At 35.4% G+C, this 25,572-nt stretch overlaps 1 protein-coding gene across 1 annotated transcript in view; it reads left to right on the top strand.

Moving 5' to 3' along the window:
• ADGRB3 (adhesion G protein-coupled receptor B3) overlaps positions 1–25,572 on the top strand; it is a 684,888-nt gene that overhangs the window by 252,701 nt on the left and 406,615 nt on the right. Inside the window, exons 4-6 of the mRNA XM_072965499.1 lie at positions 10,044–10,154; positions 16,179–16,340; positions 22,482–22,646. Of these exons, the coding sequence (XP_072821600.1) occupies positions 10,044–10,154; positions 16,179–16,340; positions 22,482–22,646 (438 nt within the window). The remainder of the gene's footprint in view (positions 1–10,043; positions 10,155–16,178; positions 16,341–22,481; positions 22,647–25,572) is intronic.

Genomic DNA, 25,572 nt, shown 5'->3' with positions numbered 1-25,572 from the left:
TTAGTGTACAGCATTTGAATGACTGAAGATATCAAGAGGAAAAAAAAAGTAACAAAATCCCTATCAATTCTCCCCCCAAAAAAAATTGAAAGGGGAAAAATGAAGAAACAGCAAGAAAATATGCTAAAGAGAAACCCTAATATAAGATGGAAGAACTAAGTCCAACATTATTATATATATAATAAATGTCAATGGGTTTAATTTCCTACTAAAAGGAAGTGGACCAGATGGGAGTTTTAAAATACAACTAAACGTGTTTTGTATGAGATGAATGCTTAAAGCAAAATGACACAGAGGTAGGAAATACATGGGGAAAGATGTAACAAACAAATGTGTTACCAAAGCAGCAGTAATAGTATTAATATCAAGCAAAATTGGACAAGGAAAAGCACTAATCAGAATGAAGAGGGATGTTGTATGTGGATAGAAAATAGACCAAAAAAATCTAACGTTTTTCCTTCCTTCACTATTTGTTGTGAAGTCCATTACGATAAACATTTGGGAGGGAAGGTGACATTATCATAATTTTAGTGTTTCCTCACAGTAAAACCGCTTTTAGGAATCTTTCCTCTGGTAGCAAACCTTTGAAGGCAACACAAATGTAAATGTCTGGTAATAGGAAATAGAGAGGATTGGTATAATGAAAGTATATGTATATCTTCGGGGGTACTTTACAAAATTAAAAATACTTAAAAGATATAAGATGACAATAAGTGAATAGAATGAGAAAGAACAAACATTTTCTGAGGAGGTATTTGGAGACTAGATCGGTGTATAACAAATTCACTTAAAATTTAAAGGATAGTGATTCATTTATACATATGTATATTCAAAATCGACTGTACTTCAGTAAAAAAAAAAATTAAAAGAAAGAAAACTCTAAAGATAATACAAAAGAAATCAATGAGACCACTGCATTGTTTTGGATATGGTGACCAGGCTTTAATGTCAATGGTGTTCATCTAAATAGTCCTCTTACCCAATTTCTGTTGAATGATATGAATGAGAGATGTACTTAAATTAGTTTTATCTGAGATAGTATATGAATGAAAGAATGAAATTTAAAGTTATCAATCTGACAAATGTATATTTTACCTTTCAAAGGGCTGGCTAGTAAATTTAATATTCATATAAGATTTTATAAGCCATATATATATATATATATCAGACTAGGAATAACTACAAAATTTTCTCTTACAAAACCAAATTTTTATCTGCTCTGTTCACAGCTTAATCTCCAATGCATGGAATCCCTCCTGGAATATAACAAGTGCTCATTTAATGTGTGTTGAATGAATGGAATTCATTCATTCTCAAATGCCTTTGAAAGCCTATCGTCTTCTAAAATAAAATCCCTCTCCAAGATGGATGCTAGCTACTGCATTTAAATAAGTCTAAAGGAGCCTGAGATTTCACAGGCAAAGTAAACCTTGCATCAGTGCTTAGACAAGAATTCAGTTCATTGTTTGACACTGATGGACTTAAGAAAAGGTTTAGAAGCAACTCCAGCTCTGTGCTTTACTTAGATTCCGATGTGTGTGTGTGTGTGTGTATGTGTGTGTGTGTGTGTGTGTGTGTGTGTGTGTCTGTGCACAGCCCAGTCCAGCTTGGTCGGAGCCTCCAGGCTTCCAGGTCTGCTAAGAGATGGCCCACATGTTCATGGGCCAACTTGTGACTTGAGAAAATAATGCAGTTTTAGAGCTTTACGAGACCTCAGGGACCATGTTCCCAGAATCCCCTTTTGCAGGAAGAGGAAACAGGTCAGGAGGACTTCAGGTGTGATGCTCTGAAACAGGTGCTGCACCTGCTCGTCCCCATGTATTTGTCCAGCACTCCATTCAGCTTACATCTTAAATGAAGTGGTCTTACATGTCTTTAGGCGCTGCTTTGAAAAGGCTTACCATTTTGAGTTTTCTCTATAGAATACCCTTTGGGCTTCAATACTAATAATGATAACTTATGGGAACAATTTGAATATATGTGAACTGATTATAAAGATAATTTACATCCTAGAAAAATACATGAAATTATCCAGGTGTATTTATCTGTCCCTGAAGAATAAGCAAAAGTATTATGGGAATAGTTAACATAGTATTATTGCTATTTTTAGAAATTATGGTAAACACTATGTGTATGCCTTAGTAGAATCATTTTCATTAAGAAAATCAGCTTTAGTATTTCAGTAAACATGTATACAATGGCACTGCTTTAAACTGAAACATTCTGTACTAAAATGTCAAAAGATAGCATTAGAGAAGTGGTAAAACATGAGTAGAACTATTCACTTTGATATTCATAGATTCTCTAAAAAAGAAATTCTGTGTAAACAAAGTGGCTAAGTTAAAAAGCATAATAAGTGACAGAGGAAATTTTCTTTCTCACCTCCAGGTAGAAAAAGTAAACCTTGAAACCATATGAGTCAACTGAATGTAATTTAAGTGCGATAAAAATGTTTCAGAACTATCCGGATACTAGTGCCTTATGAAAAAAGCAAGTTATTTTGTGGCCCATCCACTGTGTATATATGTTGAAATGTTTTGGTCAAGTAACCATTTATCTAGTCTTTTAACCTCCAACTGGGGTGTAGAATGTACTAATTATTTTTATGGGATATCTTATTAGTTTATTTCAGTAAATACGCTTAGATTAATATTGCTTTAAGTTAAATTATTCTGGGCTAAACTGTTAAAAGTAAGTGAGACAACTTCAGCAAGTTGAAAAGGTCTATATGGATATGAGTCAATTAAAAAATCATAGAGAAATCATTTTCTTAAACATTCTAAATAAATACATAACAGATAATACAGTATGTATTATATATATATATATACATATACATATATACACACACACACACAAAGGTAAGCTCTATCAAAAATATCATACTAAAAAGGACCACTCTTTTTAAGCATAAACTTTCTCATAAAACACTTGTCCTGTAAATTTTTGCAGCAAGGAAATTTGCTTTAATTGCCAACAATTTGGACCCAAATGTCCAAAGATGTTTTCAACCTGCGAGAAGCTGGGACTGGCCAGCATTCTGTGTGTCGTTCTAATTCTGATCTAGTGGGGGACCTCCCTCCATCTGCTTACCCAAGCTTAGGAGCTGCCAGTGAACCACCCATCAAACCTGACCCCGCCACCCAACCATGAATAGTTGTATCTGGACAATTGCAAGAGCCTCTTCGCGGTTTATGCTGCCTCGAATTTATTTCCCTACAGTCTACTCTTCATTCTTCAATTAGAGTTATCTTTCTGAAATTTACATCTAACCATGATTTCTCACTCCGCAAGAGCAACTCTTAAAACCCTACAAAAGTTTCACATTTAATCGGATAGAGATACTCTCCTGGGTTCTTAGGGAGGCCTAAAAGAGGCTTTCTGTGGGCCTCATTCCCTCTGCACGTCAGAGAGCTTGGCAGGAAAGCTAGCAAGCTCCATTCTTCTTTGGAAAATGTAGAAAGGCTTCATCCAGGGACAGCTCACTGCACTTACTTATAATTCAGCTTCTCTAAGATCTTTTGGGACCACTTCAGCAATAAGATGATCCAAATCTTACAGTGTGAGAGTTTTAGTCCTCTGCAAAAAAAGCTAGAGCTCACAGTACAGTATCTTATTTTGCCACTGATGCGCTAATGTGCTAAATTAAATTCTGATACAGATCAACAAGGAAAAGCGAATGAATACTATTAGTTTACTGTTGGAAATAGAACGGCGTTTATTTATGTGCATGTACATTTATTTTATTCACCACCAACAAATAAAGTATTTTTCAAGCAAGTCATTGCTGATAGTTTATAAAAATTCAATAGTTATCTCAAAAAGGGATGAGATCATAAAATGCAGTTGGATGATGTATAAGAAATACTAACAAATAATTCCTACATGATTTCACACATTGATGGTTTCTTACATGGAATGGTGCATCCAATTTACTAACATTTCCCAGAAGTGAGGCAGAATAAGTATAAAAATAATGATTGAAGGGTTTACACCCCAAATTTCCTGGAATCATTCTAGATGAGATGTTTTGCAATATGTATAATTTTCAAATACACATTTGTGAAGATCTAAAACAAAATCTGTTGTGGGGAAGAGGGTATAGCTCAGTGGTAGAGCGTGTGCATAGCATGCACAGGGTCCTGGGTTCAATCCCCAGTAAGTCTATCCAAAAAAAAAAAAAAGATTTACATAAATAAAAAAATAAACCTAATTCCCCCTCCAAAAAAAGCTTAAAAAAATCTATCATTATATGTAATTATTTCAAAGTTTCTATCTGGAAATAAAATAAATTAATCATGGTCTAAGAGTTATATACACTAAACATATTTGATAATCACTTCTGTAAAATATTTTAGGTTTCATAATTTAACAATTTAACTGAATACACCTGAACATTTTATGATTTTTTGTGAGCATACAAGCAGTATGCCCTGTGACCGAAGTATGTTTTGTCTATTTTAGAGGTGCCATCAAATCACTCATTTACTTAGAGTCATGCCCAACTGTCTAGTAAAGTCATTTCTGTGGGTGTATTTTGAAAAGCAAGATTCTATTTTATTGTTGTAATAAATAGCATTTTGGTGCTTAACGAGGTATCTAATCATGGCAATGGAACCAGCAAATCATTTGAAGGAAAGAATATCAATTAACCTTTAAAATTTTAATGGTGGATTCCTCAGATTTCTAATATTTTTAATGTGTATTTATTTATTTTAAGTATTTCTTAATATTAATTTTTCTCAAAATTTATTTTACTGAACTATTTCCTGGTATGTATAACTGTCATTCTTGAGTTATTTCTTTGGAAATTGTCTTTTATTTGCTTATTCAATTCCTGTTTGGTTCTTTGGGAAAATGAAATTAGTATATTTATAATTATATACATATATATATATTTATAAAAACAGTAAAAAGTATTTCTTAACCAAAGTCCTTCAGAATTTGAATTGATGATATTAAAATTTTAGCATTCTTGTTAAGTTTTAAAATTAAAAATTTCTTGTTTGTAATAATTCATGCTAGTTCTAGAAATGTCTTGGATAATACAGATTGCAAAAGATGATATAGTCTTTTCCCCGATCAGCTGTATGTTTTCATAAAGCACCTGACTCAACAAATAGTTGATGAGGTACATAATACAATTTTTAAGTTTAATTCCATTTCAAGTAGCATTTTTTAAAAAAAAATCTCAGTAAACAGAAGGATATCAAAATGACTTATAATCAGGGCTCCTCTACACTGTCTAAATATCTCTAAACTATCTAAAGCACATAAAAAATTTTACATTCAAATAATTGTGCCAACTCTATTTCCAATAAGTGTAAAAATAAATGAACGAATTTGGTAATTTATACTCCTATTAATGTGAACCTAGAATGCATTAAATATAATAACCTTATTTCAGAAAATATCTGGTTACTTCGTGACAAAATTTGTCTATACCACCATAATCCAGCCAATAATAGAATCTTTCCTCTGCCAACAGGTTATGCATTCAATATTCTTACTTGCTAGGCAATGACAAATGAAATACCGCTTTAAATGTCCAGTTGCATGATTTAGAAAATGTATTTTCTCTTTGGAGAAATAATATCAACAAGTCATTGTTAACAGTAATGAATTATTTGGGAAATTAATATAAAAATTGGGTCTCAAGTGTAGCTTAATATTTCAATTAAGATAATCTTACGTATCTGAATGGATGAGGACATGTTTAGTGGGTTTTCTTGGGTCTGAGAATACCAGAGACTATTTCTTACTTAATTTTGTAATTTTAAGAACTTAACACAATAAGTAATTAATAAATGTTTACTGACAAAGATTTAGCATTGTTTTAGGGCATTAAGCTTTATTTTAGGGCAGGGAGATTTAAGTTCTAAATAAAGCAACATTTTGATTATTTTAATAATGACCTGAAATATTTATCAATAGTAAACTTTGTTGACAAAAGAAATGTTGACCACCATAATAATAATAACTAACTTTTAAGTACTTCACTAAGAATTTCATTTTTCCCCATTGAAATATTCACCAAGAAAGTTAAAGAAAAGATTTTAGATATCTAGAAATTCACGTTTTAGAGAAGCAATTCTTTGCATGATATGTATTTATAGAATAAATATTGAACCCCAGCTATGTGCAAAGCAAAAGGTAATTTTAAGACTATAAGTCATACTTCCTTCCCATAGAAATTTATACTCTAATAGGAGAATCTAATAATTAAAAGTCCATTATTGATGCAAAGCAAAACAGAAGTTAAGGAAGACGGAGGCCATGTATGATTGGTTGGTTAGTTCATGGAGGTGGTGCCCTTGGCATTGGACTTGAAGAGGGGCTTTATTGTAGGCATGGCTAGAAGAGCAAGTGTTCCAAGCCGGGGAGAATAAGAGACAGAGTGCAATAGCTTGACCATTTCCATGACAAAAACTAGTGCCAGTTGGCCGTAGAGTAAAGGTGGGGCATGACTTTGAGAGTTTCTTGAGAAGCAGTAGTGGGCTTCTGTGGAAATTCAAAGGAAAGTTAGCTAACAGTGTGAACTTAACACTTCCATTGCATCATAGATTGCAGTAATAAATGTTATCAACTAATCTGATATTCTGCTTGTCTATATGTTGAAGGATAAACACAGGGTAAAATAACAAATGGATGTGTGTGTGTTTTAACTTTAGGATGCCTTCAATTTCACGTTATTTTAACCCTTGATTTCCGGACTAAAATTGTTCCTAACTGACAACTGACTTCCAAGAGTCAGTTTTCAAGTATGTATGTTTCTTAATGATCCACTTAGAATATTCCCGGATGGGGGAAGAAAAGACAAGACAGAACTATGCTTAAAGCAACAGATTTTCAAAAACCTTTTTTTCATGGGACTTTGACTGTATCTCACTTTCAGAAACTACTGCTTTGCGTCAAGAAGAACAGTGAAAGAGGGCATGTGAGAAAATGTACCTAAACACAGAAGTCATGAGTTTTAGACGTGAACACAGTTATTTACCTTCCACTTCATTGATACCATCAACATAAAGGTTTAGGAAATAACCCTCTCTTCATAAGCCATGTACCATATGTACATACACAATATTACGCTGGACATTACTTTGTTTGATTTCATAACTTGCTTTCCATTGCTTTCACCAAGGCAGATCATCTTTTTATTTGGCTATGCCATTTTTCTCGTGTAACTAATGTAGTATATGACCTTTGCCAACTCAAAATCACTCAAATGTGAATCAGTAACCATGAAGAACTTCTATTATTCAGAAGAGCATAACATGCTAAAGGTTACCGCAACCCACAGTCACCAAGTAAGAGAAGAAGTGTAAAGATAATAGCTTGGTGTTTCTTCTAAGTTTGGATGGTCCATTTGACCTTCATTTTCATTAGAAGTCAAGGAGATAATCTCATCTTGAAAGAGAACACCAGTATTTTGGAAGTATTACATTGTGAGATATGGGTGGAACCATAACATGTATTGTTAACTCTTACCATTGATGACAACCCTTTGACAAACAGGATTTTTTTTTCCCGAAATACTTGGCACATAAACATTGGCAACAGAAACCCCCTTTGTTAGATAACAGTCTACATGTTCCACTTACAAGTTAGGACACTTTTAGGTCTGAAACAATAGGTCTAGAACATTTAAAAAAAATACCACCATAGTGTTGTTTTTCCATCGGAGAAAAAGAAATAATTTGCTAGTATTAGTCTTCGATCTTACCGGCAATTTAGTTATAGCAAGGCCTCATATTAGTTTTAACTCTTTGAAAGTAAGTTTTCAGGTAAACTGTATGGAATGCAATAATCAAAAATTTCATTTTAAACTTCCGGTTGTGTAAAAATATATATAATTAAGGCCACTGATGATTGAAGAATTTTTTAAGTTCTGTGACCCATGATAAGGGATCAGCACTAACGCTCATATAACATTGATTACTGATAAGTGGAGGTGACGACAGTGAGGAATAATGAAATTCAATTTGTAATATACATATGTTTGAGAGTTTTCAATCACATTCCTGCTAATAATATGAAACAGTTCACTGAAATATGAATGCTTATTTTAAAAAATAAGTACTTTCACTTGTGCTTAAATTTCAGAAATCAATAAAAATCGAAGATGACGCTTTTAAAATGATCTCAGCAGTGTCAACCTACCTAGGCAGACACCTACATTTCAGGATCATAGGTCCGGTACAGTCAACTATTTTTCCTCAGAAAATAAAGTGACTTATGTAAACACATGCTCTGACTCAAATGCCCAAGTGGTAGACACACACAGGTGCACAGCTTAAGTGATAAATTCAAGGGGACAAATGGTAAAGCACACTGTTAGGAAAAATCACTACTAAATTTCTTTTGCTGTTTCAGATCCAGAAAGTTTTCAGCTATATATAGTATTTTTTAATGTCGGGTAGTGCGAAAGAGTCTAAATATATTTCTGACTAGTCACTTTCCAAAATCGTTCAATGATATGTGATTAGATACTTCTTATTAGCAGAATGAAATGTGGTTTAAGAAGCACATACCAGATGCATAAATGAATGGACTGAAAGGATGTTGGCGGTCAGGGAAAACGGGGAAGGATTTTACAAGATTAAACCAATGGGCGTTTTATGAAAATTCCTGTTTCCTGCCTTGGATTTTATCTAAACTGACAAAAACAAACATTCATTTAGAGCTCTCAAATTTCTCATGAGATGTTCTCCTGGGTAGAATATCTAGAAAGAATTTCTGACAGATCAATCCATCAGGGGCCAGACTTTAATATTGATGAGGAAATCTGCCCAGATGGACAAAAATGTGCTACTGTCTTCTCCTCACATGAAAGATAGGAGTTGTGCATACGGAAATACACTGCTTAATTACACAAAGGGAGTTGTCATATTTTTGCAGGAGATGATTTAAACCTTGATGGGAAAAGGCAAAATAATAAGCTGGTGAAATTATCCATTCCCAAACGTGGACATTATTAGTTCTAGAAACACACGTGCACTGTTATTGGAACACATTTTACCCAGCCTTCTTTGTCATGTATAAAGGACCCGGTCTTAAGGACCCAACAATGTTCTCAATGTAACAGTGAGCGTCACTGATCCCTGCCCCTCAGTAACACCCTTCCCACAGCTACACTCCTGTGAGTCAGAACCAACTTCTCTGTTCATTAGACTTGGGTTTTATTAAACTTGTTTTACAGTAACAGTGAAATAAACATGGAACTCTTGTAGAATTCTAAGCGCATGGATTAAAAAAAATACTTTATGTGGAATCTCTTCTCTTGTTCAACTTACTTTTCTCTCCCCATCTGTTTCTGAGATAGGCTGAGACTTTTTTCCCTTTCTTAGGAGGTATCCTTTTCAAGGATTAAATAGCAGAAACCTGGAGTCATTGTCTTTTTCAAACCTAACCTTTAAATGAGAAAACACTCTTCCATGTAGTTAGAAAAGGGATGAGGAATTCTTGGGGGACAAGGCAGGTGAGAAATGAGAATTACGTCAGCCACCATTTTCTGTATAAGCTTTTGAGGACACCAAGGGCAACTTCATCTTTAGAAAAAATAGTCCATCAAGTGAATGTTTACCTTAGGGAAGCCAGGTTACAGGATTACTCATTCCTTAAAAAAAAAAAAAAAAAACTTGTAGGGGTGATCACTCTTCAGCAAAGTAGCAGCTGTTAACGCAGTCAGGATCCTGCCTCTGAAAAACAACAGTTAACACTGTGGTTGTATTTTTTCTGACGTATTGCTTGAAGACGTTATCAGAGAAGAGTACACTATTTCTGTGAACTAAGCTGACTTCAAACCTGATGTGTCATTTCATTGACTGTTATTATTGTTTCTTGAAACCTTGTTCTTGTTTATGGATTTTTTTTTTTCGACTTGAGTTTAGAAATATTCCAAGCAGATCAGCCTAGAGAATTTAGAATTGTGAATTTGATCAGTAACTTCTAGTTCTGTGTAGGAACATATTGCATGAGACAGTGATGTAATTTGTGAGAAATGTCTACACACAAGCTTTCATATACCTTTATTCTGTCTTTAGAATTTGGAATGATGGGAGATCATACAATTAAAAGTCAGCGACCTCGATCTGTTCATGAAAAAAGGGTCCCTCAGGAACAAGCTGATGCTGCTAAATTTATGGCACAAACTGGTAATACGTTAGTTACATTTTTCTATTTATTGTCGTTAATTTAATGAAACCACTGCATGTTTCCATAATCTTTTGCTGCACATTTGTCAGTTTTTGGAGCTGATTTTTTTTGAGCCATTTTTTTTTTCTTTGTCACCAGTTAAAGTCCATAAATGAAGTAGCTGTGAATTGAAAAGTGCACAAAAAAATGTGTAAGATTTATTTTGTTTTCAGTGTGGGACATTTAGGGTTTACATATTATTATTTACTTATGTTAATTAACTACTTACAGTGTATCATTAAACTTTTAAAGAAAGTCAACAAAGTTATTTCATCAATGATTGAGTAATTTAGGACTTTTCAGAATTAAATTTTTAAGTAAGACTTTAGATGATGAAATTTAATATTTAATATGTTGAATTTTTTTTCAAATGCCATGCATCTTATAAATATTAATTGATGGTTAAAATGTGTAGTAATAACTAGAAACTTTTTTTAGAATTTAATATTTGTACTTTGAAAAGAGCGATTTGTTATACAAGCTGAATAATAAAAAGTTGGCAATCTTTGATACTAAGCTCTAATATGCTCCAAATAATTAAATAGCAACAAAAATGACTTTTGATTTAATTTAATTGATTTAATCCTAAATTAATTAGATTACTTCTAAATACCTCCCTTCCCAAAATATTTATATATAAACAAATAGATACATTCCTATTTTGGCTTATCATAATAAATGGGCTATAATTCCATCTCTTTAGTTTGTATGTAGTATATTCTTAGATGAAAACGTGATTAAACTGTGTTATGAACATTTCTAGCTGTCACTTTTGTTTCAGGAAATTGCAAACTAACAGTTTTATCTATGTCTTCAAAAAGGTTTAGACATTCCAATCTAAATGATGTGTTTTACCACAATGCAGAAGTTTCACGTTTCAAGTACAGGACCAGCTTTTTGCCATGACACTCAGACTGGTTTTTGATGAAATCCCCTTGAAGAATGAATATTTCTTCCTTTTGTTCCTATGTTCTTAGGATAATATTAACTCAGAACATTAGATTTGAGTCTACAACTTAAAAATGCAAATATTCTTAATGAGTTGTGCACTTGGTAATGGGTGAGTATTTAATACATTTGTTGCAAGTAGGTCAAAGAATTTTCAAAACAGGAAGGATGTATAGAATAAATTCTACATTAAGGACATATTTTTAGCTTCTTAAAAATACATGTTGCAGCCAAATCTAGAAATGAAGAAAACCTGCTTATCTGGATTGCTTTTGGTGCACCTTCTTATTTAAGAAAATGCAATTTACATTTTTACTATCTGATTGAACAAGTCCAAAAGTTCATTACCAGGTTCGGGCAAATTTCAAACTTCTCAGTGTATTTTTCTCCCTTACAAGGAGCAGAAAGTCCACTACTGGCCAGAGATCAGGGACGTTTGATGCTAAACAGAGGCACAGGGCGTGGGCCACTCCGTAACCTACTCCATGCACCATTTCCTGGGGCATTTCTAAAGCTTAGAGGTGTCCTTACTTTTTGCAAAAGAGGGGCAGGCATTCGTTGACTGAAATTCCTTAAAATTAGGGTCACTTAGTAGTAAAATGGTGAACCATAACTTTAAATTTCCAAAAATGTAGTAAAATTAGTTTATACATAAATATTATGCAGTTTGGCCAGGAGTTTTTATATAAATTCAGTTTTTGGATTTGTCTGTGACATATACCAAGAAAATGCAGACTTTTCAGCCAAAACCCTTTTTGCAAACTCAAATCACAAAGAATATGATGTTTTTGTTAGTGAGAAATGACTAATTTCTGTTTTCATTTACTCATTAATTTCCAGGCATTGTTTTGAATCTAATATACAGTGACATGTGATTTAGCAAAATAGATGAAATACTTATTAAATAGATCCATGAGGAGCTTTAAAATCATTTCTCCATATTGTTAACAATAACTCAAAAAGCTAATGAACTTCAAAATTAAAGTTCTGAAAATATTGATTGAATGGATTGATGAATTCATGGATAATACATATTTATTATTTCATTTTAAACAAAAGATAGTGTAGGCAAATATAAATACACATATAATACTTTAAATTTAAATTACTATGATACTGATAAAAGAATGGAAAACTCCATTATTTAAATAGTTTTTAAAATACGGAATTTGACACTAGACAATTATAAAGCTAAAAAAGGGAGGTTTTTTTCCCTTAACTTTTTTTGACAGTCTGCTTTCTTTAGTTGTTAAGGTAGTCTAAATAAATAGCTAAATGTCACACAGTAAAATTTTACAAAAATTAATTTTTAATTAAACTTCTATTTGTCTTTCAAACCAAGAAATGGATGTTATATATAAACAATGATAAACATTTGCTAACATTTACTTGAGGACAAAGAATAATGCACTAGAGGTAAAACTGAATAATAAAACATATATATAATATACTTTTATATTAGTCATGAGGGAAAACAAAGCAAAAGCTATCAGACCCCATAAATTAAGAATTACTTCTCAAAATGAGTAACCCAGTCTCTTCAATCAATATGATCAGTCAGCCCTGTATTTTAAAATAAGCTTTCTATAAAGTAATAACATGAGTGGAAATTTTTTTAGAAGAGTGATGTCTAGTAAAGTAGCATTACTTTATCAAAATAACTTGATTATTTTGGTCAGTTTGATAATTGAAAGAAGCTAATTTGGACATAAATGTACAATGCTCAAACAGCCTGGGCCAAAATGGCATTTATAGTCAAGGAAAATGAAAGACACAGAGATTTAATACAGACATCTAAATTAAATGCTAATACGAAGGCTTAAGACATCTTACACTTACTGATGCTTTTCAACACCGTAGCTATCACATGATCTAATACACACGTTTAGGAAAGCAGTCTTTTATTCCAGCTGGGGACACAGTCTACATCAGCAGCGCATAGCACGTTACCAAAAACAGAAAAATAAAATGAGAGGTGTGTTTCTAATTTCATGATTGTAACATACTAGCCACATTTTATATTGCTATTTTATTTACAGCTTAAATGCACTCTCATACATTATCGCATTTAATCCTCACAAATAGACCGTGAGGTGGATGTATTACTCATTTTTTTGAGAGGTTCAGAGAAATGCAGTGACTTTCTCAAGGTCACAGAGCTAACATTCAGTAGCCTTCCATCAAACACGGGTCTTCTGAATTTAACTGCGATGTTTTTACAGTTTCCTTCCATGTTTTGTGTCAGGATAGAGAGTCTTAATAGTACCTTAGCTGCTGAATCCTTCTGCGTGACGTGTAATGTGCCTTCTCAGCTGTAAGTTAAGGAACCACATTAGTTTGTGCCATCTCCCAAGACACATGCATTCAAGTAGTATACTTCGTATTATACTTCAATATCTTCATATCAGTGTTTTTTTTTAATCTTTCTTATAAAATATATTACCTATTTCTCACAATGCCCCAGTGTAATTGACTAGCATGCCTTCATGCCTGCTGGAACGAGGAACTGGCGGCACTGAAATCATCCCTATTAAGTGGCAATGTCATCTGAAACTATAGATTTGAGATATAACAGGGTCATTTTGGTCGGTAGGCCAGTCTTTGAATGGCAACATTTGATCCATAGTTTGAAAGCCCATTTATATTTCAGTCGTTTATTTTGTTTTTGATCAACAAAATGAACCATCCATTTGAGAGAGAGAGAGAGAGAAAGAGAGTGAGTAAGGCCAGTTCTGAGCACTAATGGTCAACGTCTCGTGATCCTCGCATCACTGCCTAGCCTGGTCAGTGTCACTGTGCTGTCACACGTTGCAAAGCACCCCCAACATTTCACTACTTGTGCAGAGACACACTTAAAAGTAGTTCTTGATCCTGATGCATTGCAAAGTTTAGTTAAAACTTTTCCTGCCATGATAACAGTGTAAGGGTAAGAGAAGGACTGCTTTTGTGGAAAAACATAACTAATTGTATTCATAACCTTTACCATTTTGCTTATGTAGATTTCACATTGCTCAAGGTTTTCTGGCTTTTAATTCATAATGCACAGCCATAATATTTCTACTTCACTTAACCTCATCACAAACACAGGTTGAACTGTCACAAGAAAAATAAAGTTGCATTATATTTTCCCCAAATTTAAGCTTAAGTGTTTCATTGCTAAATATATATGTGCATATATACATATATGTGTAGATTTTTTTAACCACTGTCATATGATTGGGTTTCTAAAAAGTAATTTTTAATATTGATAGAGTATTCTTTAGTGTAAAAGAACAAACTTTGAGGTATAGCTTTAAATACTATTCAAATGGCCATCCAATAACATTTTAATGGATTACTGATAAATAAATCGGTAAAGGCAAAAAGTCCTGGAATAATCAAGGGTGAAGCATGGAGGACTGCCAGGACAAACACTGATCACAACACTGAAAAGATATCCTATTTAATATGTTATCCCAGTTACCACTGTCTGTGCCCTTTTGATACATATCCAATTATAAATGCTTTACATTGTCTACACCTCTGGGTGCATGATACAGACCAACATAAAAGCAAGTGCTTCCTAAAAGGTGCTACCCAAGCTGTGGTTGAACTCGTGCTTGTCTGAGATTTAGTTGTCGTGGGCCCTCGAGGAGATAAGAAGCTTATACCAGAATTTATACCAGAATGTACCTTGAACTACTTGATCAAACACGTGTTTTGTTTTATTTCAGCTGACTCTCTTCTTTTTTTTTTTTTTTTGTGGAAAAAGAAATGCTCAGTGAAGAAATCAGCCAGTTGAATTACATTCTGGTCCAAACTCCTTCTGTCCTAGCATACCAATGGGTCAGCTGCCTTGAGTGGCACTGCAAATAATTTCCACATCATTTACTCACCTTTCAAAAAAAGGTGGAGAAATGGATGATCATATTCTATCCCTTGAATGCTACTCCAAAGGCAAATTCTAAACAGAATCTCTAAAATATAAATTGCTCCTTGATTTATATAATCGGTGATTCACAGGTTTCAGAAACAGTCCACCAAGTGAATAAAAAGTAAACTTTTTGAACAAGTAAGGTTAATTTAAATAGTTCCTGCCAGCAGGTAAATGGCCCAATTTTGTATCTGGAGAAAAGCAACCGCAAGTTTTCAAACCACTCTTAAAAATCTGTCCTGAACATGATGCCAGAACAGAATTAGAAGCCCATTGCCATGGTCTTAGAAATCCTTGACTTTATATCTCCATGGGGCATGACTTTAGGTAATGGCAGAACTTAAACATAGTTTCAGTGTGATGCCTACTCCAAAAAAAATGAATGAATTCAGACATTCAATGACTTTCTCAGGCCTTTTTTTTTTTTTTTAGTGAATGTTAGTTCCGTATTAAATTAATAGAAATCATAGGGGAATTGTCCTTCATTTCAAGTAAAAATCACTACTCTCATTTCATGGGGGAAATTGTGAGCAGAATTTTTTAAAACAAATTCTCACAAAATAAATAGCTATCATGGTTTGAAAAAGTAAGGGTTGCACTAGGAATACATTATAAATGTGTCAGTGTTCAACACAATAAAAAGAGGATGTGCCCAAACTCCCAGGACTCTGCCTCCTGCAGCGTTAGAAGGGAGACTACACAACAAGGGGCTGAAGAAGACCGCCTCAGTATAACCCTGCTCACCCACGCCAGATGAGTTTAGCCATACATTCTGCTTCCTCTTCCATCAAAGTCCAAAGCCTTACACTGGCTTGAAAAGAGTCGTTGGAACAATCACTCTTGTTGAAGAATGCTGACTGGTCCCTTCCTGGTGCCCACAGCCCAGGATGGGTGAAGCGTAGTCTCGCTAACCAGGTTAGAGCTAACTTGGCCCTTGCATCAGCGTGATGTGTGCCTCTCTGTACATTTCTTTTGCCCTGAAAAGTTTTCTTGTACCTTTTGATGTATTGTCATATTTTTACATTGAAATGATCCTTGCATGTCATGATGTCAGCTTGGTATAATGCTTACTTGATGACTATTCAAGACAGTATTTCATGTTTATTTGTTGTCTTGCACACAGGTGAATCTGGTGTGGAAGAGTGGTCCCCGTGGAGCACATGCTCAGTTACTTGTGGTCAAGGGTCGCAGGTGCGAACCAGAACTTGTGTATCACCTTACGGGACACACTGCAGCGGCCCATTAAGAGAATCAAGGGTTTGCAATAACACTGCCCTCTGTCCAGGTAGTGTTAGCAGCAACTACAACTGTGGATGTTTTGAATTGTGTCATGCTACGCATTGGGAACGATGTGTTATTTTCCTATGAACCGGGTCTAGACATTTTAATGAGAGTGGTTATGTGTGATTGTTATTCAGCTGTGAAATTTTATATGTCTGCGATCATTTCTGCGTTCAGAGCAGTCAGGAAATTCCACTGACTCCCTTCCCACTGCAACTCTAAGCATGAAATCTCCTTACTAGCTGCTTATGGTGTTTAAGGTTCAAATAGCTTTCCCTATTTTAGATGGTAAAAAATGTCCAGTGGAAGGTTTGAGGAATTATGTCATTTGCTAGCATCCTGGAAATAAGGTCAGTACCCATTGTTTAAGGCAGTGGTTGATACAGTTTTTAAGGCAGTCAGCTATCTCTTTTCCACTTATCTGACCCTGTGGGGGAGCAATAGTGCCCCCAGCCGAGGGCTTTCTGTTAGTTTATTTCATTCAAGTGACTGCCCTCCTCAGAGCCATCATCTGCTTTGTAAACTTAAAGTCACTAATGGAGGAAAAAAAAAAAGTTCTTTCATGTTAAATGGAGCACAGCATACTAGCTTGCCCACTTAGGATCAAATTTACTATGTGACATCAGTTGATGTATTCATGAATATTACACGTGTTCCCCCCACTCAGACTGCTGGCTTTCATGTAGAAATAAGCACTCAACGGATTCAAAATCAAAGCACATAATCCTGTGAATCTCCAGGTTTCTATTTCTGTGCAGCCCTTTGGTGGGTGAGTGGTTCACTCACTGGCCATGGCAGCTGACACTGGACTTGCATTCACAGCCCTTCTGGGGGCCTCTGAAGTGAGGTGGGCACAGCGAAAGGGAGCTGGCACTGCAGCCTTTCATCTGCTAAGTCTTCTGGCAAGTTCCATTTCCAGAGGTGGCTGATTCTGCAGTGGCTAAAAGCAAGAGTACAGAGGGACAGGGACAATCTCATGTCCCCAGAAGAAAGGACAAGGGCAAGCCGCTAGAAAACAATCTGAAGGAGGAGGGGATACCTCAGCGGTAGAGTGTGTGCTTACCGTGCACAGAGTCCTGGGTTCAATCCCCAGCACCTCCGCTGAGAAAAACAATAATAATTAGAAAAATAAACCTAATTGCCTCCCTCTCCCCAAAAGAGTTTTTTTAAAAAAAGAAAAAGAATAGAAAACAATCTGGAGGAGGCCTTGTTTAATAGGTGCAGAGTTTTGATTTGCAAGATGCAAAGGTTTTGGAGACCTGTTTCCCAACACCATGATATACTGAAGGCTACTGAATTCTGCACCTAAAATAGTTTAGATAGTAAATTTTGCATTCTATATTTTTTATCACAATAAAAGAAGAGAGAATCAGGAAAAGAAATAAAAGAGAAAGGAAATGCTGGGCAGTCAAGGAGGGAGGATGCTGCAGTCAGGTGGGCGACCCCTTTGTCGCCCACCTGGGAGGCACAAAGCAGCAGAGAAAAGACTAGAATTAAAAGATAAACAAGGTAGAAGGCTACGAGGGAGGGAAGACAATTACAGAATTAGCAGGGAAAGAGCAATGATTTCCACTGCAAACAAGAAAAATCAATGAGAGTCAGTGGGAATCAGATTAGGAGGAATGATTCATCCAATGAAAACTAAAAAGATTCAGAAGAGGGAAAAGTGCTTAAGAAAGTCTCAGATGGAGAGAAGACAATGAAAAAGATGACAAAAACAGGGGTCATAGAGCAAACAGACTCTGGTACATTGGGCAAGAGAAGGAAAACAAGAGCAGTATGGAGACGGGCATTTTAGGAATTATAAAATTTCTAAATTTTTTGGGCAAAGGGACCTCATGAGGAAACGCCAGTGGATTCTCCATTGGGTGTGGGTTAAGTGTGTTATATGGACTAGTGTACAAAGCTGGCCCCTGTTTACAACATCTACATTAAGGGGTTCAGAGTCCAGTGCCCTCTACTGGGCAATGAGAAAAGATTCAAGGCAGGGGAAGCTGCCCTTGACACACTTATCTTGGCAGCATCCTTTTGAAAGAGTCAAGATCCTTTCAATGTACGAGGCTAGAATCTAATGGCAGATAGATCCCCTAATGGGAGTCTGAGTGGGTGCTAAAGTGTTCTCCACGCTGCTCCATTCAGAACTTACTCCTCAGACACGAGTTATGAGCATTCACTTGGTTGACATATGGAAATCTCCAATCTTGTACCAAAGACTCCCAGTGGATCCCGTCAGTGGGCACAGAGAGCATGTGTAGTGGGACCCAACTGCTCTCCCTTTTACGCCATGTCTCATGCCCAGAAAACTGAATAATATTCAGTGATTCTAAAGTTCTTCCTCCATTTCTTAAACCTCCTACCGTTGGACCTACTGGAGAAGCACATGCTAATTACTAGTACTCCCTTTCTCCCTTTCATACACATACAGGTTTGTCTTTCTAAATTTGGTTAAATAGTCCTGGGGATGACAAATAGGTATCTTTTCATCATTGCTATAATTCATGTTGAATTAAAGAGAATGAAAAGAGTCTTGCTGATTTCTTGTTAATTTTTCAAACATGAAGAATAATTCAACAACTCCATTATTTTAAAAATGTATTATAAGGATCCTGCTAGAGGAAATTGGGATAATCTCTCAGGTGGTTATTATTTTTGTGATGAAATATTTTGTGTTCAGTGCTTTGTTCAGTTATGTACCATGCTGGTAAATGTGTATTTTTTGGATACAATACACAATGAAAACACTGACAGAGTGAATCTGAAACCTACAATAGGACTTTAACCAGTGTAAATTTCTTTCTTAAGTAATACTTCCTTCCCAAGAAGAAAATTATCTCAGAAATCAATAACCTACTTGTCACCCTGCAGATAATCGAGTGAACTTGGACTAATTTGCAGAAATGACACAAGGACAAACCGAGTATTAAAGTCACTTTCCACAAAATATGTGGAGTGATAAAATTAGAGCTTATATTTATGTGTACCATTAGGCTAATCAATAGTGTGATAAATTAGTTACCTTTCGCCCATTTAATTCAAACTTCAAATGAAAGGTTTTCTTAATTAAACTGCATAATAACGTATTATCTCTAATATGCATCCTAAGATACCCAGCCTTTTACAAAATTGTTGTTTTGACATTATAGTCCCTTCAAAAGACTCTTTTTACTCAGAACAGAAAATGATCTGGATAAAAATAAAGTAAATTGGAAAAGTCGAGAGCTACATAAAATTGTGTATTTACTGTCCTGGTTTCTGACTTCCAGTTTTACGATCTCCTCCAGGGCTTCTCACTCTTGGAACTATTGACATTTTCGGATGATAAAGCTTTATTGCGGGGGCTGGCCTGAGGATTTGGGGATGTTTGACAGCATCCCTGGCCTCTGCGCGTTAGATGCCTGTAGCCCCTGCCTCCCCTGAACTGTGATAATGAAAAATGTCTCCGTGTTGCCCGATGTCCCCTGGAGGGCAGCATTACTCCTGGCTGAGAACCACGGGTCTGCTCTCCATGCATTCTAATCCTTTAGAAAAAGTTTATTTAGGATAAGGAACGGTTTTGAATTTTTTTTTTAAATATCAGTTTTCACATCTGTTTATTTCTTAAGAAAAAAAAACCTTCACAAGGAGTTATTTTATACATCCCATTTTAAATCACAAGATAATCTGTATGCTTATTTAAAAATTTGTTAGTAATATAATTTGTATCTTGTATATTCCCCATATCAGCTCTAGATAACAGAGTAGAGATGTGATAATATAGGTAGTGTCTAAATAAAGAAGAAAACTATAAAAATAGATTAATCTGATTTAAATTTCTTAGTTTTATTAGGTGCATTTTTCAAATCGACTAGCTCATTTACCAATTTTCATACTTTTCTGAAAAATAATAATTTCTATAACAATTTTCCATTGAAGTAAATATATTTCATCTTTTTCATAAATCTTATGAAGAGCATTCATGAAATTACAAGACATGTCCTATAATTTCCTACTAATACAGTGGTATCTAAAATAACAAATTATTAATAATTTTATATCCTTTTCGAATGAAAAAGAGTATTTTTTGCCTTTTAACAGTGATGTGGAGGAGTCATGAAATTTCATCAGGGAATAATAAAGATTGTTAAAAAGTAGTTAGTAAGATTACTTCTCAGAGGATTCCAGCTTCGTAATGTAACAAAGTCATCAAGATTAAACAACATGTCCTTGAGATTTTAGAGAAGAATCTTCCAATTTAGCAGCTTTTTCTTCTGGGATTTTTTCAATGTATATGGAACAATGTGATTTAAGAGAAAACAAAATGAACAGGCAAATACTATTTAGTCTATCAACACCTTATACAGAAAATAGGGGAGAAAAGTTGGTTTTTAAATGGAGAAATTTGGTGAACTAGAAATAAATGCAAAAATCGTTCAAAGGTATACATTTCATATAACAAAATACATTCATAAAAGTGACTTTTAAAATATTTTGCTATAATGAATCATATATACCTATACGTAAATATAGGTAAACGCGTAGTTTTTTTTTCCTTAGACTTAAATGCAGACTTACTATTTCTTTTCATACCATGGATACAAATTGTCTTTGGTTTTCCCAAACTTAAATGGGAAATCTGTAAACATCTTAATTTCTCTCACCCTCTTTTTTTTCTATATAGTATTTTAAAAATGTATTTTCCAGTACATTTCACAGAAACTTGAAGAATTTTTCATTAAATGTTATATGAATTTGGCTAATTTTTAAAAATCTTTGCACATATTTTTACAGCCATTTGGGGCAGCTAAACAGTATAAATAGAAGAGAACAGACTGTTTCATAATTAAGGGTCTCACATGTGTGTTTTTAAAGTAACGGCTTGTGTGCCAGCAGATAGATGCAGAAGGTTCTAGATATACTATCTTTACTCGCATAACTCCTCTGACACTTTATGTGGGCTTCTGCTTACCCCTACCAATGCTGAGGAGAAAACGAATATTTGTGTCATCTTGTATTACAAGTTTCTACTCCCCCTACTCATGTCAGTGGGTGTTAGTTCAAACATCTGCTCATGAACTTCTAAGAGTAAGGCCAGAGGTCCAGCATCAGGACAGGAACTTTTGAACCAAAGAGCACATTTGGTCTGACTTCCTTTTATCTGTACTGTCCATGGAGTGCTGTTTCTTAGTGTCCCAAGTAGGAACAATTGAGATGAGTTTGATTTGATAGTGCAAGGAAGGGGTCTAAGCTGTCAACCCTCATGGATGGATTTTAGTTTTCAAAAGATGTCAGGATTTACTTACAGCGGTAAATGGAGAAACACAAATTGTGTTAGTATTTCTGATCGAGTCTGAATTTATTGTTCTGGCGTATTTGATGTATCGGTGTCTCAATAGTTATGTATATGCTTATAAGCATAATCTTAATTACATCATTTTTTTCTAAAATTTTAATCAATCAAGAGGATTTCCAGGGCCATCTGGTCATTGGAAAAGTTATTGGCATCTCCTGGATTCATAGTGGCTAGGAAGAGATTTTCATATTTTAAAACTGGGGAAAGATGAGGATCTTATGCGAGTAGATACAGTTTTTGAAATTTCCCTCATATTCAAAAGACAGTGACTTTTAATATCCACATTTATAAATGAAAAAAATACATTCATTTTCTAAAATGTGAGGCCAAAAGTCTGTTTAAAATATGTACCATCAATATTTTTCATTCTCTGACACCAGAAAATATATGAATCCTGAAACTTTGTAAATGTTGGAAGAATTAAATTGTCCCTTATCTTTTTAAGTGCAATTTTAAACTCCAGAATATCACTCTAAGTCTAGCTGATGTTACTTTTATGTAGAAATAACTCTCGATTATTTTACCATGAGGGAGACAGTTGCATTTACATTAAAAAAAAAGAAGATGTTTAAACTTTATGACATAAATAACTGTTCAAATACAGAAAAAAAGACATACAATTTTCTATTATTTTAATGATTTTGCAGTTAACTCTTGTGTTTTGTGGCAAATCAGAGTAAGTTAACTAAGGTTTTAAAATATCGCCATCATCTGTCTATTTGATGAGTTTTGGTTTTTTTTTCTTAGTGATCAAGAAAAAATAATCTTTGAGTCCACCTCTGCTTTTGTTGTTGAAGCTTCTTTGCTTTGTTTCAGTCCATGGAGTCTGGGAGGAGTGGTCTCCGTGGAGTCTGTGTTCGTTCACATGTGGTCGAGGCCAAAGAACGAGAACACGGTCGTGCACTCCGCCCCAGTACGGGGGAAGGCCATGTGAAGGACCGGAGACCCATCACAAGCCTTGTAATATCGCCCTCTGCCCAGGTGAGCACGCTCTGCATTTGGTGGACTTTGCATTATTGTCCTTTGTACGTGGTGCTTAGTATTCACAGGAAATGTTAAAAAGTGCAACCTTCATGTGGTTACACTGGAAAATGTGTCCTTTGGTTATTGATTCTTGCTGAAAACTGGGTCCCTTCCATGATTCCATCATACACAAAGATGTATAATAATATTTCCTTGACTGAGTACCAATCATTGCTCACCTTTATTGGATTTCTATAAACATGTACATTAATGCTTCCCACTAAGATTTTATCTATACTTGGTTTTCCCTCCTGGGAAAAGTATAAGTCGTCCCGTAGACTTGGATTGACTGTCACATCCATACTGTAACTGGAGAGACTGATTTAGACACTGTCCTTCGGATGTTACTTTTTCACGTCCATTCAGGTACGGAGTCGGGTACCCTTCTGACCACGTATAAGCCTGATGGACACCTGCTGGGGAATCAGATTTTCTAGATTCACTGCTGGATGCGTAAAATGTTTAGATCACAAATGAAATGTAATCTCTATATGATCTTGAGGACTGCAGAGTCTGTTCTGAGAGTGCATTTAAGTTATTTAACATTCTTCTTTCCTTTAAAATGTTTCAATTCTGTTTCACCCAACTTCGATCATTTCACCCATTATTCCAGAGAGAAGTCTTCAAAATGCCATTATTTAGGTTGCTGAAACGTTCAAACGTAAAGCAAATACCTACAAAATGAAAAAGACTGACCTCCAGCTTGAATGGGCTTGCAATTTATGGGAGAAAGTAAACACAGATGACATAGAATCTCCCAGGAAAAGCAAAGGCAAGGCACATCTTAGAGGAAGAAACAGACATGAGTGGCAAATGGCAAAGGGTGACAAAAATGGCAAAGACCAAAATCAATAAGCATTCATCTTCTCTTGGGGAGAGTTTCTCCCCTGCCCACAGAGTCACATATTCTGCGTACAAGCATCGTAGCTGGGATCCCGGTCATGTGCTTAGACACATTACTCAGTTCACATTGAGTCCTGTTTGAACAGTAAATCTGCAAGTTAGTTTAACTTCCCCAATCTATGTTATGAGGCAGTGATTCAAAGTTCTTCTGGGAATGTTAAGAGTCTAAAACATGTGAAGACTATGAAAAACACCCAAAAAGGAAAAACAAACAAGCAAACAAACAAAAAGACAAAAAAACACCCAAAATGTAGAGAAGCCATGGTCATCTCACAAGCTGAATTATTCCCTTTTACTTTGAAGACAGACCCCTGGGTTCCTATACTTAGGGATGTCCATCCAAATATGTAGTAGTTGTATTAATATCATCACTTTTAGAATTTTATTAATTCTATTAATTGTGAATAGAACTCATGCAATTCAATATTCAGGTATCATGAATACTGGGGAGTCAAAAATCATGATTCCTTATTTGTAGGAAAATCTTGCCCAGAAAATCTATTTAAGTTCTGTCTTATTTCTATCTCTCAATAAACACACAGATAGGCACACAGACACATACATATATATTTAGGCTCTGACTTTTCCCCAAAGATTTGAGTAAGCTTATGCAAATTTTAGAATTTTTTTTTTAAGTGCTGAGGTGTGACATTTATAGGGAGTCAAATGGAGTTCACTCTTATTTGTCCATGGAGAATGAAAAAATAGATAACACAGGGAAATAAAAAGTAATAGCTAACTATAGAATCTCTTCTAGTATGTTGGTTTTTAATTAACTCTTAGCTCAGTGGATCCCCTTAAGTGTAAGGATAAAATGGCACTGGTCAGCATAGTGTTATCAATCTGGGTTTTCATAGTCTACTTTCCATAAATTTTTCTAGGAGCAGAAAACTTGGATATCAGTACATAGGGACGCTAAGTTGTTAGCATTCAGATAAGAAAACTCATTTTTCTAAGTTGATGTAGTAGTTGCTTTATCAAGTCGTAACCACATGGGTTTTCAAGCCAGTTGTGTTTTCCCTCTATTACACTATCGTTGGAGTCACTCTAAGACCATTAAAGTTGGATGGCTGTCTTTTGTTAGGTCCTTCATTTTTGGAAGTAATGATTTGTGTGGTGGGGGGACAGGAAAAAACATCTTTATTGATAAATAGATTAGAGTGAAATAAAGAGAGTGACGGTTTCTAGAGGAACGAAAAAGCAAAATCTCAGTCTCTCTCCACTCCGCCTCTAGCTCTTGGCTTCTGCCTTCTTACCGGCCACTCTGGGTGAAGAGGGCTTGGTGGGACCGCCAGGCCTTTTCGGGCGCTTGAGGGCCTCTGCCTTCTGGCCAGTGGTACCAGCTCCATCTTGGACTCACCACCCTTGGGAGAAACAGGGCCCTTGGCCTTCAGCCCCTCCGTGATCCCCAACCCGCCCCCCCCCCCGGGCAACAGCCTCTTTGAGGCCTTGTTCTCCATCTTCTTTCTGGTTATGAAAGCGGCACACTTCCCCCACTGGGGACCACAGGTTTTGAACTGACTCCCAGCCTTTTTTTTCGTGTGGACCTCGGCATCTTGGAGACTTCTGCCTTTGACCTTTGACTTCCTGCCCGGCTCACTGGCACCGGGAGGGGCCTGAGTGGTCTTGTCTGATGAGGAGTCCACGGGGCATGCCGGGGGCCAGGGCCCGCTTCTACAGATACTTGAGCCGGAGGCTGGTCACCGTCAGGTACTTCTGTAGGTCGTAAGTCTGGTCTAGCTCATCTCTTCTCATAAGTAAGCATTACAGGTCTGCCTTGAATACTGAATACATTTATCTGTTATTTCCGACCTCTGTTATTTCCATTCTTAGTTGCATCATAAAACATATACAATTCTTACCCTTTTATATCCCAATTTCCTTACTATCTAGAAGGGAATTCTAATTGCTATGATAAAAAAATATATTTTATACTCTGCTCAAAGTTGTGACATTATGTCTTAAAAATATGTAAGATTTA

Source organism: Vicugna pacos, chromosome 8 (assembly GCF_048564905.1).
Source record: "Vicugna pacos chromosome 8, VicPac4, whole genome shotgun sequence".
Classification (NCBI taxonomy): domain Eukaryota; kingdom Metazoa; phylum Chordata; class Mammalia; order Artiodactyla; family Camelidae; genus Vicugna; species Vicugna pacos.
The sequence above is the reverse complement of the archived record's forward strand: the minus strand, read 5'-3'. Positions and strand labels throughout refer to the sequence as shown.